Raw genomic sequence first — 21,475 nt, 5'->3', positions numbered from 1 at the left:
TGACACATGAAAAAGCAATGACTAAATGCTGTACCTCTCTGCTCTGAGCTTATGGCCAAGGCCTACTAAGGGCTTCAAATCCACTTTCTATGCCTACCAGAGAAAGTAGGGTTGATCTGGGTGGATTATATCCAGGGCTCCATCCCATGTGCTATGGCAGACCAGTCCTCTCAAGAAGACTCCTTCTTAATGCTTATTTCCCACTGGCCTATTCATTAGTCTGCTACATGGCCTATATTTCCCCTAGCTGTTTAGAATTTATAATTATGTGCAGCAAGGCAAAATGCAGAATATTTACTTCATAGACTGGAATACTTTTCACTCCTCTTGTATCTTGGAGCAGTCTGCCCTTGCCACTCATTCACAAATGGGGAGCTGATGGGGTCCACCTTAGTGCTCCCCCCTTACACTTTTCAGAGATCTATAACACTTATTCTTACAGGGCTTGTTTCTTGCCAGAGGAACATGCCACTTTACTATATTGGCTCAGGGATGTCAGGACTCAGAGACTAGAGAGAATGGGACCATATCTGCAAGTGATTTGTAAAGTTTAGGGTTGGTCACTTACTTGGCTTCAGGATCATACTCTGCCCAAATCCTTTTAAACTCATCCAGGTGGTGTGGTCCTAAAATGGACCAGTCCCGCGTCAGGTAATCAAAGTTATCCATTATAACAGCTACAAAAAGATTGATGATCTGTAAACAAGGACAGAGGCGATGTGATGGATGAGGTATGACCAGACTTCACTCTGCTTCTGTTTGAGCCCATATACACTTCAAGTTCTTGATTTGGACTTATAAAGCTTTGCACCATTTGGTTTCTGGCTACATCAGAGACTGCCTTTTCCCTCATGGGGTGAGACTATGTCAGCTTAGATGAGTTGGGGCTTTTGAGTTGGCAGCCTCAAATTCAAAGGAGAAGGTGCTATAGGCAGGATGTTTTGAGCAAGGGCCCCTCAACTCTGGCTTCCCACTACCCACTAGATTAAGCTCATGCTTGTTGAGCTTCCAGGCATGCTTCCTGGTCTACTTATTTACAGAAGCCCTTGCTTGGAAGGGTGAGGTTTTATTCCCTTGGGGACAGAGGGACAGAATACGGGGTTTTTTTTACTGGTAATGAGCCCAATTATTTTAAAACATCAACATTCTGAAAGAGCACTCTAAACTCCAATGGCCAGCTGCAAAGCGAGTGCTACAGGACTGAACAATGCCAGGAGAACTGCACTGCCAAGACTGAACAGATGCAAGTGGGATATGTGTATTTTCACAGTAATTGCTGGCATAGGATAAAAACCTGCTCAGCAGCCAGAAGGAAGGTAGGAGGGAAGGTGGGAAGCGGGGGTGAGGTGTTGCAAGTCTCAGCATCAACCACAGGACACTAATTTGTTCTTCTGATGGGGGAGGGACATCCTTATCTGCATTATGATCAGATGCTGAGCTTTCTTTAGAGCTCTAAAGAGCATGAATCTGGGTGACCAAATGTCACTGACATTCAGAGCCGGCCTTAGGGAAAATGGCGCCTTGGGCAAACTTGTATTTTGGTGCCCCTCCCTGCCCCACCAGGTCAGCAGCACTGCTTCAGGCAGAGGTAGGCGGGCAGGGTGCAGTCCAGTGGGGACGTGGAACAGCATGATACACCAAGCAGGCAGGCAGGCAAGTACCACTACTGTTTTGCAGAAGCAAGGTGGGCAGACTGGAGCAGGCGCCATCCCTCCCACACATGCCTGGCCCAGCTCCTCCTGAGCAGCAGCTGGTGGGGGGGAGGGGGAGGGGGCAGCTGGGCTGGGCACCGCTCTTCTTGCCTGGGGCAGGAATCAGGCAGGGCAGGGTGAGAACACTGCTGTGAGCGTGGACTGCTCACATGCATGTGCGCTTGTGTGTTTGACGCCCCCCACGGGCATTCGCCCACATCACCCACTCCTAAGGCCAGCTGTGCTGGCAGTATGAGGCAGCTGGTCACCTCCTGCAGATAGAATAGGTCAGATTTTCCATCTATAGGATCATTTTTTTTGCCAGAGAGTGTCAGTGCCTGGGGAAGTCAGGGAAGTCAAAGGCCAGCATTCATTTGTGCTGCCAATGCTGACTCACCAGGAAGGCACAGAGCATGTAGAAGCTGATGAAATAAAATATGGCAAAGCTGCTCCCACAGGAATGGTCGCCTTCAGTAGAGTTGGCTGGTTCTGATTCAGGATCACACTTCTTGCCTGACAGGCAGGCCAGCATGATCTCCTGCCAGGCCTCACCTGTGGCACACCTGGGTATAAAAGCATACATGTGAACAGGGAAGTGAAGTCAGTAGTGACCGACCGTTTCTAAAAGGAAAGATCTGCGAGCACCCTGAATCTGGTCCTACTCCCAGTGATGTCAATGGGAGTTTTGCAACTGACTTCAGTGGGAGCAGGATAGACCCTAAATCAGAAGGGGCCAGGCACAGGCTTGATGTGAACTGGCACATTCCACTCCTCTGCTGCCTGATCTGCTGCTCCGCTTTCTGCTCCTTGCCTTATCTACCACTGTACTGTCTGTCCCCTGAAGCATCTGCTGCACACCAAACACAGAGGCTTCCAGTGCCACCCCTGCACTAAGGGAAGGAAGCTGCTCAGAGCTTAAGGGAGGACAAGATTTTATGTTCCTTCATTCTCTTCTCCCCTCAGTAGGCCCACTCTGCCTGATGCATATGGCCAGAGCTGGGTGCTCCACACCAGTTCACAGAGAGCTGTTGCATTAAACTGAACAAGTAATAGTACCCTGATCAGTGTTTAGCATCCTACTCAGATCACATGATTTACCAGTGTGTAAGGGAAAGTGACTGACTGAAAGCAAACAACCTGGAGAGGCAGCATCAGATGACCTGAGTAGGCTGAGGGTATCTGGTGGGAGCTCTGGCAGGAACTATGTACTATCTGTATGCTGCCAAACCTTAGACAGTGAAATATCTGGTGGCCATGGTGCCATATAACTATAGGCACAGCAATAAACAAACGAAACATACACAGCAACAGCCAGCTTTAGGACACCAGGCGATCAAAAACTGGGGTTGGGTTGGGGGGGGTGGCGGACATACTTCTCCCTCCTTCATACATAAAACACTGAGCAAGACAGATGCATTTTGGGAGGAAGGGTTGCCTTTCTCTGTCTAAAACCTTTAACTATAGGGTACTGCTGGAGGAAGGATACTAGGATTCATGGACCAGCCATCTTATCCTGCACAGTGGATCCTAGGTTCCACATTTGGCGACACTGGGTGCATCTACATGAGCAATTAGCTTGAAGCAATAAACTCTGGTGCAGCATTTACACATGCACCCAGGACCACAGCAGTTAGAGCCAGGATGGAGTAGCTTTGAGCTGGCAACAAGCTTAGGGGGTCAGCCCTAGGCTCTGAGTGGTGGTGGAGGGGCTGGCTGGGGCACGAGAGTGCTGATACTGTGCAGCTGTGTGGCTGACCCCCTCCCACAAGCCTGCTGCCAGCCTGGGGCTGCTCTGCCCTGGGCTAGCAGCAGGCTCAGAGGAGGGGGCAGGGTCAGTCACACAGCTCTGCAGTTTCAGCACTCTCATGCCCCAGCTAGCCCCTCCACCACCCTTCACTGCCACCTGGAGCCCGAGGCTGACCCCGCGAGCCTGCTGCCAGCCAGGGACTGCAGCAGTTTGAGCTGGGGCAGAGCAGCCCTGGGCTGGCAGGGGGTACAGGGTTCAGCCCTGGGCTTCAGGTGGTGGCAGAGCATGGTGGAGGGGCTGGAGCATGGAGCATGTGCTTCAGCACAAGGGTCAGACACAATGACATTCAAAGTCACAAGATCCAAAGCTTTAAGATGCCCACCTGAAAAGCAGCAGTACTGCTTGTGGGAAGGTCTGAAAGTTGTTGTTGCGGTTGATTCCTGTGGTATCGTTCAGCGCAATTTTACCAAACACCTACCAGAAAACAGGGGTCAGGTCAGCTTAGTCTTGCAGCCACCAAAACATTCTTGTCAACAATAATTCCTTGCTTTTCTTTGTTTATGAGCAACCTGTATCACACTAAGCCTATGTCCTCCTACAAGATTTTTCCTGTTGGTTTTTAATGTTTACTGCTACTCCTTCTTTTCTGTTATATCATCAGAAAAGTACCCACATTGAATTATTCTTAAGTACCAGCAACACAATAAATCATTCATTATATCATGTTCCAGGAATATGTGATATGGAGATCTCATTTTAATGTGCAATCACATTACGTTTTTTTTTTTTCCAGCTGAAAGGCATTAATAAGAGAAAAAAGACACTTTCCTTCACTGGTTTTCAAGAAGCCCTGTCTACACTAAGTGAAAAAGGCATACAAATACAACTGGCTAGAAAGCCCTGAAATTTTGGCATCTGTATGATGTCCTGCATTTGGACATGTGTGCATTGCCTTACACTTGGAAATTACCAAAATGCCTCTACCCCTAGCAATAGGGTTTGTCACCAGGAGGTAAGTGTTTCAGGTGTACCCATGCAGCCATGTTTTCCAGGGGTCCTGTTTACAGTTGCTTCAAACTGGTTCTCCTGAACAACAGTTCTCTGGCACAGGAATTCAAAACTCTGGGCTGAATCCTGCAGTCTTTAATTGGCTAAAACTACCACTGCCTGAATAAAGTCTGAGTGAGGCGTAAAGGACTCGGTGCTATAAGCCTGATCCTAAGTCTGCTGAAACTAATGGGGATTTTTCCATTGATTTCATTAGGCTCTGTATGGCTAATACTTGCACACTGGTGAAAACCATAGAATGGTGAACCAGGAAGGAAGAAGCAGAGAGTGGGGTGAAAAAAGATACCAGAAGTGGCTTTGACAGGAAGGGGTAGAAGAAAGAGTTCAGTGAAAGGAAGTGTGGAAAGGTGAAGAAAAGGGAAATTGCAAGATGCATGGGAGAAAAAGCATATTGAAGAAAAGTGCTGAGAGAGATGACCTATCATAAGCCTCAAAATATAACTTGAAGCAGAGGTCCTCTATTTCTGATCCACAAGACATGGGGTGCAAATACTTTCCAGATCTTCTGTGGCCATCACAGAGATGATGCTTTCACCACGGAAACATAAGAAAGTCATTCCAGAATTATGGTTCCTGCTGGGTAGTTGGACAGCAGTTTGGATGGAGATGTGTCCATCTTGAAATCTTTATCATAAGCACAAAGCAATGGTCTGTGAAAAGGTTTATAAGCTATTGATTAAAAACTTTGCACTCTCTTCACTTTAATGAAGCTATATCAGGTATGAATCTGGATACTAAACTGCTTATATTCAGCTTACTTGCTTCCTAAGCAAGGACCACCCTCCACAGTAAATAAATAAATAAATAAATAAATATACACACACACACATATACATACATACATACATATATATATAATTTGAATCCTTGTATTCAGCGGAGCTGAGTGAAACTTAGAGGTTTTGCTTTGCTGGGACTTATGCAATTTTCTTCAGTAGAAATGTAGGTGGCTCTGAACACCTTATCTTTGAAGCTGCTCCCTAAATTACTGAGCTATTGAGACCAGCCTGGATTTTTCAGTACAAGATTGGAGGCATAAAGATAGCTTAAAAAATACTTTTCTTCTCTGCCAGGTTCATCAGTTCTACTCCAAGTGCAGCTCAGTGAGATCATAACAGCTGACCCTAAATCCTCAGTGAATTGTTTGATGAGCCTGCTCTCATTACATATCTATAATCAAGCCTTAAAGCAGGGCAGCTTCAGATAGTTTCAGGCCTCCTTACAAGCATCTTGTACTGTGCTTTAGTATTTATGGGCACCAGAAAAAACAACTTAGCAAGCCTAGTCAGGTCAGCCAGCTCTCTTACAACTTAATTTGCTCAGGGCTATTTTTCCCAATTTGACATCATCATGATGTCATTTCATGGGCTGAGGGTTATAACCTCATAATCAGAATGAGCAGCAGGATCAGAGCAGCTCTGAAGGAGCACAGAGCTTCTTTACATGCAAATATTCTCAGTAGTTAAAAAAAGCAACAGATACAGGGAGAATTACACTGTTCCAAAAGCATCAGGAATCTCTGTGAACAGAATGTTCTCCAAAGGGCGTTCCTCCTTCAAGGATTCTTTGGTCTTCTCTGGGTTCAGCTTCCCCTCCTCTCTGGTGAGCAGCCACAGCCTCAGCTGCACTAAGGAGGTGCTGGGAGTGAACATTGCAGGCGGACAGCTTAAGTACTCAGAGGCAACCCATATTTTTCATTTCAGGAAACAGTACGCCAAGGATCTTCCCATGTTGGAAGAGTATGATTGTCCTTTTAATTCCCAGCCTTAAGTCCATACAACAAGCTGGGTGTGTTACTATAGGCATTTTAAACTACTCAGCTGTAAAGCACAGCATGAAAGGAAGAGCTCCAAGTAGAGGAAGACACAAGAGGAGGTTCCTTTCTCCTATTCTCTTTGGACTGTGACTCCTGGGCTAGAAGACTAGTACCTTCATCCATCAGCATCAATTTGTATTTTCCACTTCGGCACACCAGATAGTGAGGCTTAAATGTTGTTACGCTTCATGTCAGAGAAGTAGTTAAGATAAATGAGTAGGTCTCTTTTATGTGGGAAATTCTTGTGTCATTGCCAAACCTGGCGCATCTATGCATGATTATATGATTCAAGTGAGTAGCTCAACAGTAGGAAACTGAAAGCTTTCTTCATCAAGTTTAGGACAGGCCCCAAACAAGGGCTTCAGTATGAACCAGCTATGTGAAATGTCATCATTACCTTAGAGGTGGAGCAGTGCAGGAAAGCAAAGATGACAAGAAGTCTGAAGAACCTAGTGATGAGGAAATATCAAAGGAACTGGGCTTCTCACTGGAAGTGAGAATACTAGAAGGTCTAGGAGAGGCCTTCAAAATTTGCAAAATGAGCAGACATCGACTTTTCATACTGCTGAGGTGCCTGAAAGCAGTGGATTGAATATAAATCCAGGATTAACTGGAAATATGACAAAAATATTTCACACAAAAAACAGTAGAATTAGAAGATACTACACCAGCTAATATACCTAGACGTTACAGTGACAGGGTCATTAGAGAAATGATAACTAGATAGGCACATCTTTGAATGCTTTTTGTAGCTAGATAACATTAGTGCAGTATTTTCTTGTTATTCCCGATATGGTAGAGGAAATACTGTGTGGGCCTTGGCAATTTTAGCTAGTCAAGTTACTAAGGGAAGAACTGGCAAGAGTTAAAGGATTAAAATTTCTTTTAGAGATGGAGAGATAAATAGACAGAGTTACTGGGGAGGTAAGTGAGACCTTCCAAAGCTACCTAGATTTGTTTCTAGAGAAGGAGGAGATGAGGGGAAGACAATGAAAAGGTGGTAAGGAAAAATTGTTTTTTCTAAAAATGTGGCATGATAGGTCAGATGAAACCTGCCTGACCTGCTTAAAATTCTCTCTTACAAAGTCTGACTCCATTGTGAAGAATAAGAAATGTGTCACAGTGAAAGATCCGTGGACACAAATAAGTCATATCTATTTTATCTTTTGTCTGCAACTCTTATGATCTGGTAGCTGCTTTGGGATCCCTAATTAACTAAGAAAAAGAGGATGAAAAAATCTGCCTCAGAAAGGCAGAAGTCCAACACATATCTGGGGCAGTCACATGCTGTGCCTGCATCGTCTTTCTTCCACTTGTCCATACACAATATCAGTTATTAGCATAGATTAATGCTCATGTGGGTTCCAAGTTTATTTTTTCTAAACTAAATACAATACTGTATTGATGCAGCTTCCTAAAGAATTGGCACTAGTAAAGAGAGCTGAGATATTGGGCCTGATCCTACATTTTTATACACTGGCATAAATCACTGAAGTCAATGGAGTTACACCAGTGAAAACGTGATGTGAAAGAAGAATTGGGTTTGATCAGTGCCTTGGCTGTGAGCCATTTGAACTGATTGATGCGTGCCAATTAGCAAGCTGTAACCCACTTCAGTAGAGCGCTGGGTATTCCTTCGGGAAGTTGGACAGCTGTGAGGTTCTTTTTCGCATGCACTCTGTGGTCTCTTATAAAATGTTTTTGCTCTGTTTGGTTCCCACTCAACCCTAGCCAATCTTTTCTGACATCCGGATTATTGTCAGAGCACTCTCTCTTAAATGGCTGACTATCTGGCTGGGAGAGGAACTGCTTGTTGGTTTCTGGAACTAGAAAGTAATCTGGTGACTTCTTGGGTCACTAACATCTCTAGACTCTGATACAAGAGAAACTATTTAAGTCTTGAGAATCACCTACCTGCATCCCAATCACAGCATAGATGAAGAATAGCATCACTATTAGTAGAGCCACATAGGGGAGAGCCTGGAGGAAAAGAACAACAGAATTTATTGCCTCAGTCAATCAGAAAATTTGACATTTTGGAGTCTGGTAGGTCCTAATGGATCCCTGTTTTTTCAGATGGTTGGGGAAAGCAGTGTCAGTCCGGAACTAAACGTCTGCAACTCAGCCATTTGACCACTAGATGCCTCTACTGATCCATGTTTGATTTTATTGAGGGCCCTTCAAGGATGATAGCACAACCCAAAACAATGATGGCCTGATTTGGCTCTCACTTAAATTGGGGTAATGCTATTGCCTTCAAAGGAGTCACAATCCTTGTACAGAAGTGAAAGTGAGATTAAAATTGGGTCGCATATCTTTCCATTTACCATGGAAAACTATCTATGGTAGCAGATAAGTGATGCCCTTTTACTGTGATATTTTGGAGTTAGTCTGGGGAAATGAGGAGTGTGCAAGCTGCCAGGACCTAAGTTCAAAGCTTCTACAATGACCAGTGATTTCACAAGTACCTAAAGCTTCATGAGTGCCATGCCCTGCTCTGAATTAGGTGTCTGTGATGGTGTCTGAAATGTTAAGCATCTTTGATCAGCTGTTGAAGAGAAAATGCCAAGCTCTGATAGTCTGCCTTGAATAGGAACCAGATCTGTGACATAGTGGGTTCTATCAGCTTCTGCTACCCCTACTAAAAGTCAAGGCCACACAGCACCTTGAAAGGGCAGACTTTGTAGGAAGAACTAATTTTCTACTATTTCTTTTTTTAAAAGGTATTCATGATAAATGGGATCCAGCCACATAATTCAGACCCCCTTCTTAAGCATGAACACCCCAGAGTTTTGGGGTGTTTGGATATGAATTTTGAGTTTGTTCTACTTTACTGATACAGTTGTTTATGCAATTTGGATTTGTGTTTGGATTTTGAACATCCCACACATATTTGGGTGGCTCCGGTATTCTGAACTTGTATTTTATCTGTAAATATTGCTAAGCTTATACCTGCATTTCATTAAGGTCTAATCCTGCATTTTTTACACAAGAAACATTTCTATTGGCTTTTACCAGAGTTTTGAATGAGTAAGGGCTGCCAAATGTGGCCTGTAGCGTACTAAAATGTTAAGACAGGAATTGATTTTAAAACCAAAAACGAAAACGTTCATGTTTGCCACTAAACAATCCCTCTGGATGCTTATGGGGGGGGGGGGGGTGGGTGGGGATAGGGGGAGCCCTCTGTGTTCTACACCAGGGATTTTTAAATTTTTTTTCATTTTCAGACCCCTAAAAAATTTTGAATGGAGGTGAGGAGCCCTTTGAATTGTAAGTGTGGGTATTCACATACTTTTGATTGATTATAGTAATTTTTCATGGACCCCTTGGATATAGTCTGCAAATCCCCAGGGGTCCCTGGACCACAGGTTGAAAATGACTGCTCTAAACCAAATGGCTGAGTCAATGGCAGCAATTCTAGTGACTTTGGTGGTAATAAGCTATGTTACAATTTGCATTTGTACATTCTGAGAGCGCTCCCGTGGGTCAAAACATGGTTATGGCTTTAGGGACGATGCAATGCCAGACCTGGCCCAGCAATAGTGTCCAAACAGGGATCCAGAGGTCCAAGTCCCTAGGAGCTCTCTCACATCTTTAGAACAGGCCAGAGAAGGCTGCCGGCCCTTGTCCCACTCATCCCCTTATATACCCTCTCTACCTCACTTTTGTACCTACTCTTTCTCTCACTCTTTCACTTTTTGCCTTTGTTCCTCGTTCCTCGTGATGACCCCAACTCCCCACTTCCCCTGGTTTGACCTTCCAGCTTTGTCCCTCTTGAGCTTTGTCCCTCGATTTCAAAACTTTTTTCTCTTTGTTCCCACACCCTTGTCTTTATTTTCACACTCCTCTTTCTTCTTCCTCCACTTTCCATGCTGGTCTCTACAGGTATCTTATCATCCAGAAACCGGTGACTGGTTTCCACAACACAAAACCACTCTGATTAGTATCCCACTCTGGACAGAGCACCAATCACAAGCACTGCAGGACAATTCAATTAATTATTAGGCTGTCCTGTAGGATCCAAGACACTTCCTGCAAACATTTTGGGATGCAGAATAAGGCATGGTGCCAAAGAAGTCAAAAACAAAAACAGTACAGCTGGCTAAATAAGGAGCTTCTAGCAGTGGCTATTTTTAGCAATTATTGAAACCCATCCCAGAGCTCTAGAGGTGGACCAGGGACAGGGGCTCAGAGGAGAGAATATTGCATGTAAAGAGCTAAAAATGTACAAGGGAAAATGCCCTCGCTCTTAGTGCTTGAAGTGTTTTTTTGTGTGGAGAGTTTTCCATAATAGGTAATAACAGGTACTAACTCAAGGTGCAGTAACCAGCACTACTGTGCAGTAGCACCAGTGCACGCCGTTTTAGTGATGCTAATGTGCAGTAGACTAATTCTACTGTGCATTAGCACGGCTTTTGCTGTGATGTGCTAATGCACAATAGAATTAGTCTACTGCGCATTTAGCATCTTGTATAGACAAGCCCACTGGAAGGCAATACCAAGCACTTCCTTTCCCATCCTTCTTATTTTTCTACCTGGGGAGAGGGGACCTGAGCTCAGAATTGAAATAAGCTCAGCTCAGCAGCTGGGGGAAGAGCAGGCAGAATTTGAAAGAATAATAGCTTTTCCTGGGTTAGTGATGGTTGGGCTATGTCAATGAATCTCCGTCTTACTCATGCTGACAAAATAGTTCTCACTGGGGCAGTTCCCATCGGATCATTATTCAGTGATGCAAAGTGGTGGTGTATGTTACAGACTGAGTATGAACCGTTCAGAAAATGTATGCAAGTGGCAGCAAAATTTCTGCCTATCTTGTAATCAGTGAGTGGTCAAAATAAAAGTCCTTTACATCCATTTGACAGTGCTAATTTTACAGAACTTAAGAGCTATGCCATGAAGGGACCAGATTCAGTAAGGTGCTACTCCCACTGAAGTCAAGAGCAGTTATGGCCAGGGTTAAAATTGGGCCTAAGGAATACTATACATGGTAGAGCTTAAGCTAAAAGCAGAACCCTGCTTCCACTCTCACTTCAGTCAGTAGAAAGTTTGTCATTAACTTAAATGGGAACAGAATTGGAGTCCATGTGTGAGAGAATTGGTTTTATCTTGCAATGTCCCTTGAATTGCTTGGTATATGAATTACACTGACTTGTACACACAGGGCACATCGATCGTGTTGCTATGGTGATGTTGTTACCGCACTGTGATTTAGTACTTCCTTTTGGAAGTACTAAACCACAGCACAGTAACAGCCCATACTATGCCACACGCACAACTCACGGTTATTTTTAGCAGCTACTTCGCCGTAGTGGCACTCTTACATTTACCCCAGATATTGCTTCAGGAGCTGCACCAGTTAACAACCAGATCGTGGAGACCCAGTGGGCGCATCCAGATGACATGCATTTCCCTGCAGACAAATAGCAGCAGCACATAGTTGTGCCACTGCTACTTGTCCCTGGTGAATGCCTGTGCACATGTACCCTGGCATGCGGCATGCAGCCCCAAGTAATGTAGGGGAGGCTGGGGCCAGCACCTGAGCTGGGTCCAGCAGCTTTGCCTGGGGTTCTGGGGGCCTCCGGGGGCAGCAACCTGGGTGTGCAGAGCCTGGCCAGCAACCAGCGTGTGGCTCTGTCCATCCAGGCTCCAGTTCCGGGTGGTGGAAGTGGCAACAGAAGTGCCACCCCGCTTTTTTCTGCCATGGGTTTTTTTGACATTGGGATTTCCTGGTATCAAAAAAATCTCACCACACTGCAAATTAGCAGCATGGTGAACACCTGCATGTGCTGCAGATGGGTCTGCAATGCTGCAAACTGCATGTGCATGCTTGTCTGGACTTACCCAGTAAGGCCAAGTCATTGCATTGTGAAATGCAAATATATGCCGCACCTCATTAGCAAAAAGGATTTTTCTCAACTTGGCTATTCTCTGGTTTGACAATATCATTTCCAGAAGGTGGATTTATCCTTTAATTCAGTTATTGGAGGGCCAGTCATCCTTACCCCTCAAGTCCCCCTCTCCTCACCTTGTTTATGGACACCAGCAGCTAAAACTGTAGGTATGACTTAGGTGGAGGCATTTCCTGCACTTCCTGCTATGGTACAGTAGGTTAATAACTACAACATCTTATACTTATCATTCCACCTTTCACTCTGAAGAATCTCGGTATACTTTACAAATACCTGACCCCTTTACCACCTATTGAAATGCAGCTGCCAATAGGGTGAAATAGCAGAGCACAGATATACTACCCAATAGCTTAGAGCCGAAAAGGTAAAATTCATCCCTATTAAGGGAGGCTGCACAAGGGCTATGCACAATTTCAGTCCACTAGAAACTTTATGTAACATTTACAGTAAATGAACCTCATCTGAAGCAACAGAATACAATATAAATGGTGGTAAGGATGTTATGGGAGGGATGGGAAGACTGTAATTACCTGATCTGGATTTGGTCAGTGCAAGGGACATATTATTCCTTTAATAAATGCTGAAGATCTTAAGAGATCATGAGGTGATCAGGGTCTTGGCTTTAGGTCTCATCTGCCTCCTACTTTGGCCTGAGGCAGAGACCACAGTGTCCTAGGAATTGCCACACATGTGTAGAAGGGCCTCAGGTAGTGACTTACATTGTGAAGGTGAAGTTCCCTACTGTTCAGGTCAGTATGTAAATTCCACTTAGGTGACATGCTGGCCCTTTGCACTGCAGCAAATCCCCCCAGGTGCTAATGCCCAAGCCTGCCAGGGTGAAAACTCATCTTTGAAAGGCAAATAAAAATTAAAAATACTTCTCTGTTGAGGCACAGAAGCTTCAAAAAAAGTGAAGGAATACCTGGAAGGACTTGATGAAGGTCCAAAGCAGCGTCCGGATGCCCTCCCCTCGGCTCAGGAGCTTCACAAGACGCATCACGCGGAAGAGTCGGAAAAAGGTGATTGAGATGCGAGAGTTTTCCTCTGCATTCTGGAACCCATTGGCACAGAGGCAGTAGTTATAACAGTAGATGAGGAACAAAGACCCTGGGTCACAGAAAACACTACACAGGAAGAGTTCACTGCACTGTTCCCCTTCCTTTTAAAGCTCTCTGGTACTGTGCTAACCCCAGAAGTTGGGAATTGATGCAGGTCTTGCCTCCCTTCTCTCCCAAGGCTGTGGTGCCATCTTAAAGGGTCTCTGGATCTCTGTGTTACTTATCAACCTGTTTTTTTTAAGGTTTCTTACTGAGGATATCTGCACTCATGATTAGGCCTTCTGTGGTAGTGGTGTGAATTGTTTACTTGAGTGTGTCTTCCTTCAGGAGACCCTCATTCCCTTCTGTTACAACCTGGGTCAAGAAATTATAATAGGCAGTGGGGGAGACTATTTCCTTATGGACTTGTCTCTCAAGCTCCTGTGCAACATAGGTCAGCCAGAAGCTCTGGTGCATTTAGCACAAAGTGTCCACGGCACACATAGCCTGCTCTGCCTGGTGAAATGCAGAAGGTCCCAAGTTTGCTTCTGACTGTGGAGGTCCCTCAGGAGCACGGCATGTGCTGCCAGCAACCCAAGTTCTTAGGCATTTCCTGCACCTCTGAACCAGGAGATACACTGCCATCCTTGCAGTGGCATGGCTGTGTTTTCTATGCTCCGAGCCGTGTATTCTGTGCTGTGCTCTGGGCCCTTTGTATTTCTCATGACCCTTTCGTATTTCCCACAGCCTGTATGTACCCTGCTCAATATTTTTTTTTTGGCTTGACTGCTACTGCACATGTATGCAGTATTTTTAAATAGTCTTTCTCTTGGCCTCTGCTTTTCTCACAGCTTCTGCCTTGTTCCTAAACATTTTCCCCAGGGACTGCAACCAGCTTGGACATTCTTCACGCTTCACACATGCTAAGACAACAGCTTTCTGAACAGAAAGGGGTCAGCTGGCTTCCCTTTGCTTGTGTGAAGAACCCTACTGCCTAGGTCAAAGACAATCGCTCTGATTGGAGGAATGGGGCAGAACAACCAAAGTTACAGAGTTCCCAATCATTTCCCCCTACTCAGTCTAAAATGGGCTTCATCTACTAGCTCCTACTGGAAGAGCTGCAGGAACATAACCCTGTGTCATATGGAGAGATAGTGCTGTTCTCCTCCTACTCACTCTGCCTCTGAAGCCGAAAAGTGCATAGACATCACTTTCTCTGACCCCACTGCAAAAACAAGAGTTTAATGCTAAACATCAAGAGAGCAACTTTCAGGACTAAGAAACAGTGCAGATCACCCCGATCTTGACTACTCACCACTGTACAGACCAAGAGAGAACAGACCTTTTGGGATTTCCTGTTATAGCTCAAAATAAGTAGCATCTGCCTGTGTTTCCATTTCTTATGAAATCCAAGATGCACAAATGCCCTGAATATTTCTGAGATTATATGTCAAGATGCAAAGACCAGGAAGCTCCTATGCATGGTTGATTTGTTCCTATTTTCAGCCCATCTCCTACAATTTTTGCTTTTGAAAGGATTTTATCCACTTTGCAGGTGGCTCTCCACTCCAGCATCACATTACAATGAGGTATGGCTCTTTGGTATTAGCATAGACCCCACAAGCTACAATCTCATAGAAACAGGGTGAGGTAACTAATATGCTGGAGTGCGCTAAAAGTACCTAAGAAGCTCTTAAAAGATATTGAGTGTCTTTTTCTAATCTGTAATGTAGGATCTTATGGACCACAGAGCCCTTGGCCAAGGTTGAGGTGGGGCTCTCAGTTTGTTGGCTACACACAGAATGCAAGGTAAGGCTGTGGAGTTCTTGCTACCTGAGCACAGTGATAGGGGATGGAGAAGAACAGATTGAAGGATAGGTCATTTCTAGGAATAACTTGAACGAGTGCTCCCCTAATCCTAAAGTCTGCTTGCCCACCTCTCCTCCCCTGCCACAGACAACAGTTTCTGTGGGTGCTGACTTATACCAGGGCCCATGCACACAAGTGTAGGCATTGCTCTAGGACAAATGAGAGGAAAATATGGCCTTGCAAGAATGCAGCAGCTATGGCACTTGCCTGTCTATGCCCAGGATTACAATTCAAGAGGGAAACTACAAGGCCTATGCACCTTTCCCAGGGTAGGAAAAATGTCTGACTTTCTTGTCTTCAGTTACCTAAATTAAATTCAAGTATAACCATAAAAGAGTTAAAATCAACATGCTATAGTATGTGGACAGTGGTATTCATTATGGCTTGCCCACACTAGGGAATTTTTGCTTAGATTTCTACCTGTTGCCATCACTGGACCAGCTTGGAGTACTAGCATGGACAAGGCTCTAGAAGGCCACTGCCATTTTATGCACCATGTCCTCTAGCCTTGCTGAGACCAAGTAGGAGTAACAGCAGTGAATTTTAGCAAAAAACATCTTAGTGTAGATACAGACTTATGTAAGTGACCATAATGGTCCAATTCATTGTTGGTGTAAATTGAGACAGCCTTTAGATGACTTTGGCTCATTTTGTGTACAGGTATGAGGGAGCATATAGATGTTTTGCAAGGTGGGGATAATTGTTTGAATAGTGTGAGAACAAACTAGCCTTTGCTTGCTACGCCGTTCCTTATGACCAACTTTCTGCTGAGCATTATCATTGCCCAGAACAGAAGTTTGGTGTGACTGCACTCAGAGAATGGGTTTCTTATGGTCTTCCTGTTACATTGTTCTAAAATACAACCCTCAAAGGATGTACAGTTTTGCATGGCTTATATTTCTCTAAGAAGTATGAATCTAAACTTTAACACTACACAATATCAGGTAGGCAGAGATTCTGAGCCCGAGCCCTTTGCTGTAAACTTTGGATTTGAGGTCACATTGCAAACCAATCTAATATTGAATTGATTCTGACAAATTGTTGCTAACAAGAAATCTTACCAGTTCTAGTTCTCTCTTGGTTATTCATTAGAAGGCAGGACGACAGTTCACTTGACCAAAGGAAAGCTCAGGATGCACAAGAAATACACATGTGCAGCATATTCACAGCTCGGGTGAACACCAGACTCACACGAATACACAACACAGCAGCTTCATGCAGAGATAACTAGGCTGGGCTTGGAGAGAAAACCCGTGATCGGGGGAAGAGAATAAAGGAGTGTGTTAGGAAGAGTGTCACAGAAGCTGGGAGGGTGGTCTGTATTTTTGGTCTTACCATAGAGGAAGAGCATTGGGTATGTTCAGCTGGCTTTAAAGAAAGGCAGACAGAAATAAGCTGTAATAAGTCTCCAAAGAAGAGGCCCAGTAGACTGGGTCTTGGCTAACACAGGAGCAACAAAATGGCAGAAGAGGGCAAAAAAGGGTGCGTATATGAAAGGAATGCAAAAGTAAAAAGAGCTGGTTCCCTAGGATACAATGGATCAAATTCAGCCCTAGCAAAAGAAAAAACCCCAACAAGTGCAACTCCCACTGAAATCAATGAGAGCTGCAGCCACTTACATCAGATCTGAATTTGGCCCAGTATCTTTTGAAATCCTAGGTGGCTTAGGAGCTAGGGCGTAGATGACTGGATGCTGCTAATCTGTTTCATTTACCTCTAACCTAAAGATCAAACTAGGATTCAGAAGAACATCTCTAATCCAGCAACTAATTCAAGTTTCATACTGAAATCCTGGTAATTTCTGCACAGGGAGCAGTCATCTTCCAAAGCATCAGTCTCTGACTGGTAGGTCCATTTAACCCACAGCATCCCAATGCTATCACAACATTTTCTGTTTATACATTCCCATGTCCTAGCATATAGTTCTCGGTGATTATATTGTTCTACTAAAACAATAAGATGAGCTAGTGTAATCACTCTCTTGGCAACCCTACAATAGCCATTGCCATCTGTAGAAAGGGGGATGGTAAAGCCATAAATTGGCTTGCCTGAGGATCTGTCTTCATCCACCCCACAAAGGAACTGCAGGGAAGTGCCAACAGTGTTTGGCAGCAGCTGAGTTCCAGCCATCCCCAGAGAAACCTAACCAGATTGAGGACTTATTCATGATCTTATTTTTTTACTAACCTCTGCAGCCACTTCCAGTGCTGAGATCAGTTCTGAAAAGCAACCATGGCAGCTAGTGCTTTAGGCTGAGTACAGCATAATTGAAAAATAAATGAATGCAACTGTATTTAGAGTTCCTCAGATCAGCATAATCTTTGGGGAGCAGCCCATATCATATGCCCATTGATGGAATGTTCTTTAGAGCAATTTTCTGTGGCCAGATTAGCAAGGGTGAAACTGATGCACTGCTTCTTCAGCTGCTTCTGCACTCAGCCAACATGCCACTTGAGACCCTAGCAACGTGCTCCTGGGCTCCTGCCAATGGAAATCTCCAGGGAACATTGTACTAACCAAATTAGCTTTGTATTTTGATTTTGTTTAAATGGAGATTATAGTTTGGATGCTTAGAACATCCAGTGACACATGCAGATGGGGAAAATTAAAAACTAAAGTGACATGTAACTCCTTGGTGCTCTTTTAGCTTCACTAATAGTCTTTATATAGTAGAGTTTCCTTACTTTCACCCTCCTCTTTCAGATGTTTGCTCTTGTGTTTTCTTTTCAAATAACGTTCAAGGAAAGGTTGGCCTGTATGTTGAAGAATGGAAATGTGCGTATATCAGGCTTGTCTCACAGACCAATCCAGGTTTTGGATTAGTGTTGCTGGGCAAATCCCTCCTTTCCCTACCTTTTTTTTTTTTTTTACTTTCTATCAGTTTTACAGAACTGTTCCTGTTGTTTGTAATCACAAGAAGTGATCCTGTGTCCCAATCCTACAAGGTGCTGCATTCCAGTGGGTACCAATGAAATCAATAGGAATCCAGGGTATTCCCTGCTTCTGAGGTTTCTCAGGGTTATTAATAATTTTAGGGTGATGACATTAGAAAGGTGTTTTTCTGTGATCAGTTGTCTCAAGAAACCTTGTAAGTACTGAAAAGACAGTGTACCTTACTTGTTGCTTTGGTATCATCAATATATAGCAGGAAAGTGAGGATAATGATAATGCAACAGTGAAAACACTTCTTTATGAAAAGATATTTAAGCAGCTATGAATGCACTGAAATAGCTGGTACGTGAATCTTCATACCAAGCAATTGGTCACTTGTGAAAGAACTATGAACTAAAGGCTTTGACTCTATTTGGTACAGCTGAAGATGATAAGTACATCTTGAGTGATTCCTTTCTCACTCCATTGATCAAGTAGCCTACATTTTAAGAAAGGGCCAAGTAAGATTTAAATATTGACATTTTGTACAAAAAAAGTCTTAAAATCAATGAGGGAAGTACCAATAGACAATGTTCACAGTAGCCTCTAGTCCTTGCAGTTTTACTCTCAAGATCATGAGCACCATACTCTTGTATGGGTGCAAGCATCTGAATGTATGATAGGGGACAGTGTACTAAGAGTTCTGAGGTTTTTCTTTACACATTTATTGCTGAAAATATTTCTTAAAGCCTTGAATTTTTGCCAGCACATCCAGCTCCCACTGTTTTTCCAGCAGTGCAAGCAATACTCAGTGAACTGGACATCTGAGAAAAGAAGGCTGGAAATTTTAAAGGTGAAACGGGCTAACTATACCATAGAGATAGTTCCTTGCTGAACCTTTCCTCTAGGTTTGATGCTGTGTCATTGGTTGTGGGGTGGAAGTGGGAAAGGCATTGGGCATTTAGCAGCCCACACTGGAGGAACACTGAAGTCACCCAGGGTTGCAGGCATTTGAAGCAATGAAGGTAGGTACTTGAAAATAAAGCTTAAATAGCTGTGCATAAATCCAACTTAAGTGGACAAGGTTGCACTTATGAAAAGCTCAGGGACTATGTACACAAGGAAATCCTTGTTTGAATCAGATCCTTAAAGGAATTTTTGGACAACTATTTATCAGAGTAAGACCTGAGCTTTGCTTTCTGTTATCTGTTGCCTCCTCTTCATCCACATATAAGCTAACCTGCAAAGGAACTTTGTCTTCTCCAAACCATTCTCTTCATTTCATAGCTTGGATATGAGGCAAAACAAGCTAAGCTGCAGAGTACACACAACCAAATAGGATGTGGATAGCAGTGGCATCTTAAGAGTTCAGTTCAGAGACTGTGCCCTAAGCCAAGTGCTGTAGTAGAGAGCAGGAACCAAGCGTGCAAAATATACACATATTTATTTGTGTGTGCCAGATCAGACTTAGCTAAACATCAAACTAAACGAACTAAACATAAAACTTGCTATGTAATAGATATAGGTGAAGTCTAGCTACTGGCATCAAGCATGTGTAAGCCTCAAAGTCTGAGCTACTTTCTTACCTAGGTTGTGGCATTTGATTTGATACTGATGATTATTATCTGAAGAGAAAGGCATTTTTGTAGGAGTCAATTAGCATTCTTATATAAATTCTATCATCTGTCATGAAGTGAGAAACAATTTCTCACTTGCAAGAAGCAAGGATTTCTGTGGGTGATATCTTTTATTGAACCAACTCTGCAGCTAGGATAAAGTTAGAGAAGCTTTCCAATGCAAGAAATCATTTGGCAGGTCTCTCTGATTTCCTGTAATTCACCATGAGCCCTACCTGTCTGAGTAGGTAACAAACATCGCTCAAGGCTGTAGTAGCTTCCTGCCTTTAATTAGCCAACAGTCTGCATTTGAATAAATATGAATGCCTAGTCCTCTCAGTACCCTGTGCTGCTATTACAGTAAGCATTTTGTGAAGGTTCTTGGTGTTATGAAGAAACCAAATGAAAGCACACTGTACTAGCAGTGATTGGCACTGCTGTGAAGCCCAAATACTTTCACCCGGCTGACTGGATGCAATGTAAAAGAGTTTATCTTGTAGGTCAAGGGACATGAATCAACCTTGAAGTCTGAAGGGATGCAACAATGAAAGCAAGCGTTACCAGGCTGATCTTAGGTTTAAATTTGCTCAAGTTTCTTCAGTCTGGGATGCGATGTAGAACACCTTTTTTCTTTTGGAATTGCCTTTTCTGAGGCAATCTTGAAGAAGGATGGGGAAAGGCTGGATGGGATAAAGCCATGAGTGATGACTGCCAATTGTTATGTTATCTATTTTTTGTTACCTATAGTTTGTTATCTATTTTTTGTCATCTATTTGTTTGATATATATTGTTATGGTAAGCCAAACACGATGGAAGAAACAAAAAGAAGGATTTAATGATGGTGTTTCAAGTGCAGATCTCAATTCTTGGATGAAGTCTGCTTCTTAGATTCTTGATTCTTTGATAAAACCTCCAAAAGAATCTCAGTTTCCAGATGGTGTGTGTTGTGTGGGGGGTGAGTCCACACGAGCATGGACATTTGGTTCCCCGGGGACAACTAGCAGCAGCACACCTTGTACTGTTGCTAGTCGTCCCCGGGGAACGCCTCTCCCATGTACCCTCTGGCACGCAGCAGGTAACCCTGGGAGGGGTAGGGGAGACTCCAGCAGCCTTACCTGGAGCCGTAGGGGCCTTCTGGAGCTGTAGCAGTGGCAATCATGCTGCTTGGTGCCTGGCTGGCAACTGGAGTGTGGCTCCAGCTGGCCAGGCTCCAGTTTTGGGCGGTGGACACTGTCCCCACATGTGCCACCCTGCTTTTTTTTTTGGCATGAGTTATTTTGATCCTGGGGTTGAACCCCCCTGGCACACTGCTACCTTGCAGTGCAGAGAACAGTTGAATGTGCGGGATGCGGTGGTGCAGACATGTCTGCAGTGCCACATATCACACGGCTGCACTCATCTGGACACGGCCTAGGTGTCCTTTCCTTAGTTACCCCTGATACTTAGGAGAGCTGTGGTTTGAGACCAAGATGCTCAAGAAAAGGACTGTGGTCTTGAAATCCTCAAAGAATCAATTGTAGTCCCTGGTTCATATAAGTGCTGAACAATTCAGTGCACCTAAGTTCTCAGTGTATTTTGCATTGCTCTGGGAATAATAGAAGCTTGTAGTCACAAGTTGTGTGTGTGCATGGTCACAGCAGTGGCCATGGAGCTACCTGCTACATCCAAACAATCCAGTAACTGCTTAAAGCGCTGTTTTAGTTACTAGCTGGCCCTCCACAATTTTGATTTTTAACTTAGGTCAGGAATCTTGCTGAAGTTTTGCTGAAACCTGTCACCATAAAGATGCTGATTCTCTAATAGGACTAATTTTTTCTCAGTTGTTTTCTTTAGGGAAGCACTTGGTCTGCT

General features: G+C 44.0%; 1 protein-coding gene across 2 annotated transcripts in view; it reads right to left on the bottom strand.

Moving 5' to 3' along the window:
• The window catches only part of CACNA1C (calcium voltage-gated channel subunit alpha1 C), a 774,332-nt gene that overhangs the window by 26,549 nt on the left and 726,308 nt on the right, over nt 1–21,475 (bottom strand). For both annotated transcript variants that reach the window (XM_059726516.1, XM_059726515.1), the window contains 6 exons: nt 16,473–16,505; nt 13,154–13,282; nt 8,237–8,302; nt 3,821–3,912; nt 2,089–2,254; nt 569–696 (listed from right to left, as the gene is read on the bottom strand). In XM_059726516.1, the coding sequence (XP_059582499.1) occupies nt 569–696; nt 2,089–2,254; nt 3,821–3,912; nt 8,237–8,302; nt 13,154–13,282; nt 16,473–16,505 (614 nt within the window). The remainder of the gene's footprint in view (nt 1–568; nt 697–2,088; nt 2,255–3,820; nt 3,913–8,236; nt 8,303–13,153; nt 13,283–16,472; nt 16,506–21,475) is intronic.

This window comes from Alligator mississippiensis, chromosome 4 (genome assembly GCF_030867095.1).
Source record: "Alligator mississippiensis isolate rAllMis1 chromosome 4, rAllMis1, whole genome shotgun sequence".
Lineage (NCBI taxonomy): Eukaryota > Metazoa > Chordata > Crocodylia > Alligatoridae > Alligator > Alligator mississippiensis.
This window is presented reverse-complemented; position numbering and strand designations above follow the sequence as displayed.